Source organism: Mya arenaria, chromosome 16 (assembly GCF_026914265.1).
Source record: "Mya arenaria isolate MELC-2E11 chromosome 16, ASM2691426v1".
Lineage (NCBI taxonomy): Eukaryota > Metazoa > Mollusca > Bivalvia > Myida > Myidae > Mya > Mya arenaria.
In genome coordinates this window covers 15,846,697-15,855,781 of record NC_069137.1, presented here as the reverse complement: position 1 = coordinate 15,855,781, position 9,085 = coordinate 15,846,697, and the positions used below count along the sequence as shown (strand labels likewise).

The 9,085-nt window shown below is 30.9% G+C and overlaps 1 protein-coding gene across 1 annotated transcript; it reads right to left on the bottom strand.

Moving 5' to 3' along the window:
• Positions 1-1,553: 1,553 nt before the first annotated feature.
• LOC128221437 (uncharacterized) lies at positions 1,554-5,690 on the bottom strand. The gene is made up of 10 exons (XM_052930045.1): positions 5,637-5,690; positions 5,127-5,234; positions 4,517-4,626; positions 4,029-4,173; positions 3,736-3,834; positions 3,394-3,468; positions 2,975-3,052; positions 2,455-2,820; positions 2,073-2,181; positions 1,554-1,801 (listed from the first exon to the last, which is right to left on the bottom strand). The coding sequence occupies exons 2-10, from the start codon at positions 5,229-5,231 to the stop codon at positions 1,731-1,733; spliced, it is 1,158 nt and encodes a 385-aa protein (XP_052786005.1). The 5' UTR covers positions 5,232-5,234; positions 5,637-5,690; the 3' UTR covers positions 1,554-1,730.
• Between the last annotated feature and the right edge of the window lie 3,395 nt (positions 5,691-9,085).

Genomic DNA, 9,085 nt, shown 5'->3' with positions numbered 1-9,085 from the left:
TCATCAAAACCGGTTTATCACTTCAACCAAGTAGATCATCACTTGGCAAAACAAGCCCCAAGCCAGCCAGAGACTAGAATCATGGGTTGTTTGTTCACATTTTATGAACAGGTACGTAGCGTTTCATATCATTTATTCACCTGAGTTTAAATCTTGAAAAATATACATCAGTATGACCCTTACTTGACACCAGCACTTATGGAGGATGAATTGCATCTTGAATTGTACTGGCTAAAAGTCACAAATCCGAACACTTTTCGAGTTTTTATACAATTATCTTGAAGAGTTTTTGTTTTATTAAGTTCGTATGAAACATCTTTGGTTAATGTGGCATCTTCCAGACATAAACTTAAACATACAAAATATCCACCAGCTGAGTCAATTAAACCTAACCAGTGCTTTAGCCAGACTTAAAAAAAAACACCGAGGCAGAACGGTCCAGGGTCCGGGGCCATCCCCCCACCCCTGATTTTTTTTGCAAGAAGCGATTTCCTGCATTCTCGAAAAGAGTTATTTTTCAAGCTAATTTCTATTTGCCCCGAAAAACACCGAGGCAGCTGCCTCGGTGTGCCTCAGTGTAGCTACGGCACTGCTAACTGGCCATCTGTTTACAATTATTCTACTTAATTATTACAAACATTTATTTAAGCCATCAATTAACATTCAAAACAACACAGAATCATTGTTTTGATTTATTTGTATAGTCTCAAATAAAACCAGTTCATATGCATTAAACACATCATATGTAGTTTGATGTCAAAATGTTTTAAGATTTTTAATGCCGATATTTCATTATTTCCTCCCTTGAATTGAATTTGAACAAAGCATTAAATACTTCACATAACAATTGTAGGTGAGATTAAATATGTACATATGTACATGGAACATGGTTGTGAAAAGACAAAAGAAATGAAACCTCAACTTCTATAAGTCATTTAATATGGATTCATGTAAAAGAAATGTGCTAGTTATTTCATGTTGATAACAGAGTTCAATTATAACTTAATATATAATTTATAACAGAAGTGCATACAATCCTAACATCAAACTATAATTGTTATTGAAGCCAATAAGTGTCTAATTGAGCCGAAATCAAAATAATTAGACAAGGATATGTATACCATCCATTCTATGATATTAAAACAATATTATTAAGTTCTATTATTTTGGTTTAAAAGTGTAAAAGTGCCAGTTTCACATTTTGCCTAATTGAGGCAAAAGCGAAAGAAACTAGGCAAATGTTTGGCTATCACATTTATAATAATTAATTAATCAAGAATAATTCTTATACTGGATGAAAAATGTTACATGTTGAAACTTAAACATTTCTATGTACTAAATTAATACCAGGAGCATGGTTTTACATGTAAATGTTTTATGCTTATAATGCTCTTGTTCAGAGATTCATGAGGTTGTAAGAAATATTTAAATCTGTAATCCATTATTTAGTGTGTCTTTTTATTTAAATGTTTAAAAAAATATATAAACAGTCCAAACTCTATAAATTATAAACAAACACAAAATACATATCATATTTACACTAACAGTCTGCTAAACATTTGATGACATTGATACATTAACTACAACAACTATTATTATTATTTACATTTTTAATGTTGTTCCCAATGTTTGAAAGTCTGAATCTTTTGATACATTTTTTGGGGGGGGGATCTTTGTTCATGTCACAAATTATTTTGATGAATTGTTTAAAGACCTGTGTTCAGTGTCATTTATCTAGGTTGAACATGATCACTAGGAACTGTCCTTGTACAATCTTCGAATTGGATTCTCAGCATATCACCTGTTAAGGGAAAAAACACAGTCATAGTTAATTTTGCTCAAGTTTTTTTATAAATTGATGCAAATTTATAACACTGACCCAAATCAAGTGTTATACAAGGAACTTGATGATGTTGCATAAATAACTCTAGTTTCGGTTACATTTTAAAACTAATACAATCTAATCTATAAACAATTTTGAGTATTGAGTATCTAAGAAATATTTTTAATGGCTGTCTACAAAGAATAAATGATTTAGCACAGAATCAATGAATTAAATAAAAATGACATACCAGACATGAGGATTGCAAGAACCTTTCCTGGGTAAAATTCCTCAAAATTGTCCCCTGGCGCCCTATTCTTAAACAAGGCGTTGACTGAGTCACCGACGTTGAATTTTTCCTTAAAGTAATTTTTTTTCAGTGTAAGATCATGATATTATTTCACGAGTGTCATAGAAAAACATCATTCACACTATTCTGAAAATAACCTTGCCTATAGCTTAGCTTTGGAAATTATTAATATCTCTTTAATAACAAGCTTCCATTCTGGGTTGGTCTATTGCAACAAGTCTGATAATACAACCAAGGTATCTAACATTTACATAATATTTTATCCCTTTAGATTGTACCTGTTTATTTCTTTTCTAAACACTGTAAACCAATTTTAAGTTACCTTTTTTTTTGATGAGCGTCTGGTTCTGCTATTTGTATTGCTTTCGGCCTGTCCTCTGATAACAGTTTCTGATGGTATTGGCTTAAGGATTGTGGCTTCCGGGGTTAAGAAGATGTCATCAAGTTCTGGATTGGAGATCATGTTGCAGTTGGTTGTTGTTAAAGATTCATTGTGATGTTCATCAATAATAGAGTTGCTGGTGGGTGTTGACGACATTTCGGGCTCCATGTTAATATCTGGTAGAGAGTTGTTGGTGAAGATGTCATTGTCTTGAAGGAAGGTGTTTGCGTGTAGATCATTAGTATTTTCCAAATCTGAGATGGAAGACCCTGCCCCAAGTGAGACATCATCACTGTCACTGTCAGGCTGCCAAAGAAAACATGTAGGATCCATCAAAACAGTCCTTCCAAATTATGGCATATTCCCACATGAATACAGTGTATTCAAGATTTTTTAATGCACATAAAATTTGACTTAAATTTTCAAAGAAGGTTGAAAAACTTGGACAGTAAAAACTTACCGCAAATACAGGGCGGCTGTACCGACAAGTCCGATTTCCAGGAATTGGACTTTCAAAGTTGAAGATGTCTCTTCGGGCCTGAAACAGTTTTAGTTAATAATAATGAAATCTTCTTATCATTATTTTACTCATTGTCCATTCTGAATTTCATCAGAAATCACTTTTTTACTTATAGCAGTATCTAGTGAGTGATAGGGTAAGTTTTATGGCAAAATAATTGTTTTTAGGTATAATTATAAAATAAATATTTCATTAATTGTATTACATGTAGCATTATTGTTAAAATGCCTTGCCTCATATCAATATGGGTTACAATTTGGCAAAAAAAGAGATTTAATTTCCCTTTGAGACCAATTAAAGTGAATAACAATTAAAACCATTCCATCTAAAAAGTAATTCAATTTGTTATCAGTCCTAACCTCGCCGTTGTGACCAGTCTGCTTTGTCTTTGCAAGCTCCTCTTCTAGGGATGCCACCTTCTGTGCCTTCTGCGACTGTAAAATAGATCATAATGGATTCATATGGAAGCTATTTCACTTTCAAAGCAGTGTTTTTATAATACCTTCTCTTCCAGATTTAAGTAAAGTATTGTTCTCGCGTAATAATTAAGTAGAATATTACAAGTACCAGCTGAAGTGGTATTCTGCAGTTCCATTTGCTTGATTTCATCTTTACTATACATGTTTATAGAAAATGTTAAGAAATGTAAAAAAAATAATTAATTAACAATCTCAGCAGACATGCAATTATTCTTGACATACCAACTCCCTCCTTAGCTTTGCCACCTCAGCTCTAAGAACTGCCAGCTCCTGTTTGGCATCAGGGTCATCTGGGCTCGGTCGACACTCTCGTGTGTTCTTCTGAAAAAAAAGTTTTTTTTTACTAACATTGAAATTAATGATGGTTTCTAAAAATGTACCTCCTTCAGGTACGGCACTGTTGTCTTCTTCCTATTTCACTTAGTTGTAAGAAACTTTAAGACAAATTTCATCATCATCATCATCAACATTATTTAATTAATCTCCAGACTCATTGTCTTATTTTGGGAGTATACCTTTTCTTTTATCAGAGATTCGTTCATCTCTTGGAGACCTATAACACCGTCGTCAACCTGTCGCAGGACAGAGAAGATGTATAACTCATCATAGCAGCCTGATATTCCCTGTATCATATTTCCTTTAAAGGATATGTGAAGATCACTGAAAATAACATAAAATAATTTACTGTACCTCCCTAGAGTTCAATAAATACTGTTTTATTTAAAGCACATATACAAACAGAAAGGTATATATATATTAATTTATATACAAAATTATGGACTCGTCTTTTAACCATATATTTTGGTCATATGTGACAAATTTAGTAACTTACTCATGAACTGCAGCTTTATTGTTTATATATTGGGTTATTATCTTGTTTATTGAAAAACTACTCATATATTCAACCTTACATGAAGTGCATTCAAGTTGATAGGAATTGCAATTGTTTTACTATATTTTATATATGAACTCTATGTTGCTATACGCTAATACGATTAAGTACTTGTGTTTGGTCATGATATTGTCCAGAAGCTTGTATGTTCGGCGTGACAGACAAGCACAAGAGAGAGCCTCCTTGAACAACCCTCCAAACTGGCTGTGTGTTCCATACCCCTGTAATATCAATCAAATAATGTTTAATATTATAATAGTGATTATCAATAAGTCTATAAAATTATAGGGTCAGTATGAAATAGACATTTAAAAAGTTTAAAACAATTTGGTTTCCAATGTAACCCTGTTGAGAATCTGTTCATGAACTGTTGAACTTTTCATGAACATTAATGAGCTGTTCATGAACATTCATGAACTGTCCATCAAGTTCTTGAAAAAAATCATCAACATATACTAGTTAATTAACAGTTCATAAAACAAAGTTGATGATTTTTTCATGAACTGTTCATCAAGTTCATCAAAAGAAGTTCATGAACCTTATGCTATAATGATAAAAACATCAATTTTCTTGCACAGAATTCATCAAAACATAAGTCCATGAACTGTAGTTTCTCTATTAGTTCAATAGCTTAGAGGTTCATATCCTTTCAATAAAGAAAAGGGGATTTACACTTATTATTTCAAGCTATATATATATTAATTTTCAATTAAGTTCATACATTGTAATTCATTGCCTGCTCACATTGCCGTCGCCATTTTGTCAGTTTTGTAGGAAGCATCTCTGAATCCCCTGCTTTGCCCACATCAGGATGAAGGTTTCTCATTATCTGAAAATGTAACATGTTCATTCTTCTATCCATATATAATGTTTTTGAATTTTTAGAAAAAAATGTTGAATATTTAACATTGCAGACACCATGGTCATTGACACTCATTGCAAGTTTTTGTCATGGACTTTTAAATGTTGGGACACATTGGCTTTTAAATGTGTCAATTATTATATTAACAACTTGCATCCTTCTTTGATGAAGGATAAGGTGTTTCTGTGCTTCGTGATTAATTGGTGCCAAGTCATGTTTATAATTTGAAACATGAATATACATCATTTACCCAAATTTCAATTTATAAAATTATGTTTTAAACATTTCTATATAAATAATCTAAATGCTACTAAATCTGATAGGGTTTCATTTTGTTTTATTTATATAAGTTCATCATGTTTTTTTTACCCTGACACGATGGCTGAATGTAAATGGACACTTGTATTTTGGTCATGGGATTGGAGATTCGGCATCTGAAAATTAGTCATAGTATATAAAAATATTTCTTTAAAAACCAAACTATAAATGACCTGTTTATAATCATTAAATTGTATTGCCAAAGTCCATGAACCAACCTGTTGCAACTTTTTCCAATAAGCCAATAATATCAGAATTTCTTAGATTTAGTCTAGAATAAAATTGTATTTGTACCTTAACACAAAACAATATTAAATAAAAAAAACACATTTCCGGCCTGCTTAGTTAGTTGTATTATAGTGAGATTATACAAAGGACTTATTTTCAACAATATTTTTTTAAATTACCATGACTGAAAAAAGTCAGTTGAGCCTCGTCCATGATGTGCTTAATCATCTTTGTGAAGGTCAAGGACTCAGAGATGTGGCTCAATGCCATAAAGATGAAGCTTGTTGGCAGAAATGTTGAAATTGGCAGCAAAAAGATCTCTGCCATCATGCCCTGAAAATCATTATTTCACATTTTCCCATGTTTAGACATGTATTAAACATAATGCTGGAAAGATCTATTGATATTTTTAATTTACTTTGTGAATTACTTTTACTGTTAAATTCGTGAAGAAAAAAATAACAGATTTCTTAAGGTTTAATATACACTTCTGACATAAGTTTTGAATAAATCACAATAATAATCAAATTTCACATGTTAAGAGTTAAGTCAATACTATAAAAAACCAACTGTTTTATTTACTCACAACATATGCAGTTACTGCAACCCTGTCTTCTCCTTGAGGTTTAATGTCTGCAACCTTTCTCACAATAGGCTCATGCCCAACCCTATATTTAAAATTACACTCTTGTGATTTCATGTCATAACATTACTATGCAAAAAAATATTGAAGACATAAAATTTAATATAAAAACATGTGGCTTTCTAGTGATCTTTAAACTAGTAATGTATATAATAAAAGGATTATTAGGACTAATTTTTGATCTGGTATGTCATATTCAGCTTGCGCCTCTTGAAATCTTAAGCGAAAGAAATCATCCGATAATATATTTGTTTTAACGCTGCACTCTCACAGATTGAACATTTTGACAACTTTTTTTTTTTTTGTCTTGGAACGAGCCAATTTTTGCGAAAATCCATGGAAACCCGTTATAAATATAAAACGGCTGACAAAAAATTAGATCGCAGATTTATATACTTTAGTTCAAATTGTTTATGCATTTTTCTTAAACTGTAATCTTATATCTGTGAAAGTGCAGCTTTAAATAGTATTATTTGAATAATGAGTCCTTACACAAATGATTTGTACCAATGAACCGAACCTTAAAGCTGAACTCTCACAGATATACCATTTTTACAACTTTTTTTTGTCTTTGAAAGAGCTAATGTTTGCGTAAATATCTGCAAACCATTGATGAAAGGTGGCTGACAAAAGATCAGATCACAGGTTTTCATATTTCAGTTCAAAATTAATGTTTTATGGCTTAAACTGTTACTAACATCAATTTTAACTTAAATGTAATAATATGCTATCTAATTTTTGATCAGCTGAGTGACTTATATAACTAGTCAATGTTATCAGGTGATATTACCAAGTTAGGTAAATAGCTTAAATATTCCAACAAGGGTAAACCTTGGTTACGCATTGTGGATACATTTTAGGACAAACTGCAATTTTGACAACACCAGTTTGAACCTAATCACTGACACAATCATTTTTTTTACATTTTAAAATTTGTTTACAATTGTGATATCAAAGAGTAAAAAAATAAATAAATAATAGTCCCTTTTCATAAAGTTCTCAAAGAATGCAATATGGTAATAAGACTGTTGGTGTAAATATATTAAAATTGAAGGTATCATTATTTTGAATTGATCATAAACATCATCTAATTTTAAGTTGCAACATATCAGCATGTTTAAGCAGTATACAAGTAATCATTTAAAATTTTTGGTGTGTTCAGCTTTTTAATATGCATGTAGTTCTTGTTATTTTCCATAAATGGAAATAGTCATTTTAGGAGTATCACTCAAAATTCATGTATGTTATACATGTGTATGTATTGAATTTGAATATGATTGTCATTTTTAAAATCATGGAAAGTGGGGCCGAAAGGGTGAAGGTCATGCTTAGGACATAGGACCGTATTGATGAAGGGTTGAATTAACCATATATATTATCATTATTCAATACCAAATGATCTGTTTCTAAATATAAAGAATATATTTATCTTAGCAAGAATTAAAATGACGTAATCCTTTTCAATGTTTTAGGCAATTGTAAATTCTCAGCTCAGAAGCTACATTTGTACATTATAAGTACAATATCAACAATGGTACACATATCCTTTTGAAATATAACACTAAAATAAAAACAGCATATTGAAGGAGGAATGCGAAAAGGTTCAACGAAGTTACATTAAATATAGAAGATATAGACCCTTTTCCTTATTAAATATAGAAGATATAGACCCTTTTCCTTTTCACCCTTTAATACAAAATTTATAACACCGATGTAAATATATTGTGAAAAATAACAACCTCATTGCTAGAACTTTCTTCCCTGGGCACGGGTTGGCTACTGTTTCAAAGAACCAGGAATCATCTTGTTCCATCTTTCGTTCACTGATAATAACAGGACTCTTGTTTGATGAGTATATAATATGTTAACACTTATTAAGTTTAAAACCAAATTATTAATCCAAATCAATAATACTATTTCCTAACAAAAATGTAGGAATAAATCACACTTTATTTCATACCAAATGATTGTACAATGTAGATGTAAATGCTAATTAAGGCACTTCATTAGATATTTATCTAACCCACAAGTGGGTGTGATTTATTGGTATTAGGTTGTAGGATGTTGATTGGATAACTCCGAAAGCTTTTTATTCTTGGTCAGGAAATTTAGCCAACCAGATTATCTGATGTAAAGATTGACACTAAATGGAGGCGGGGAGATTTTAGTAACAAATAATGTTTATGCAAAAACAATTTTTAAATTATAACAAATCCAGTTTCTCTTTGTGATCATTAATTGTTCATATTACAAATATGATCATTGAATGAATCATCACTTAAAGGTTGACAAAATTCAGATCAATGAATTCCTAAAGTTTATAAGTGACAAAAAAAAATCAATTCTTATTGTATTCATTATCATTGTGACAACTAACTCTCCTCCTTTCCTTAATTCCCTTAAATTACCATATGAAAAATCAACATATCTTTGTTTACAATAATTATTATGAAAATTGTAGTACCTTAAGTTGTAAGTAGCCTGAACTGAATCAAAAATTGTTTAAAGATCTAATTTAAGCTACAATTTATTACGACTGAAACAGAATTTCTTTTTTATGACATCACCCTATTTAGGATGAAGGTAACAGTATTCAGAGTCTGTTTTTTCTGTATTAATGTTAAAAAAA

Coding starts and splice junctions, on each gene's coding strand:
- LOC128221437 (XM_052930045.1), bottom strand. CDS start 5,231: ATGAGAAACCTTCATCCTGATGTGGGCAAAGCAGGGGATTCAGAGATG. Junction 4,627..5,126: donor AGCAGGCAATGAATTACAAT/GTATGAACTTAA, acceptor TTGATATTACAG/GGGTATGGAACACACAGCCA. Junction 4,174..4,516: donor AATATCATGACCAAACACAA/GTACTTAATCGT, acceptor TGTTATTTTCAG/TGATCTTCACATATCCTTTA.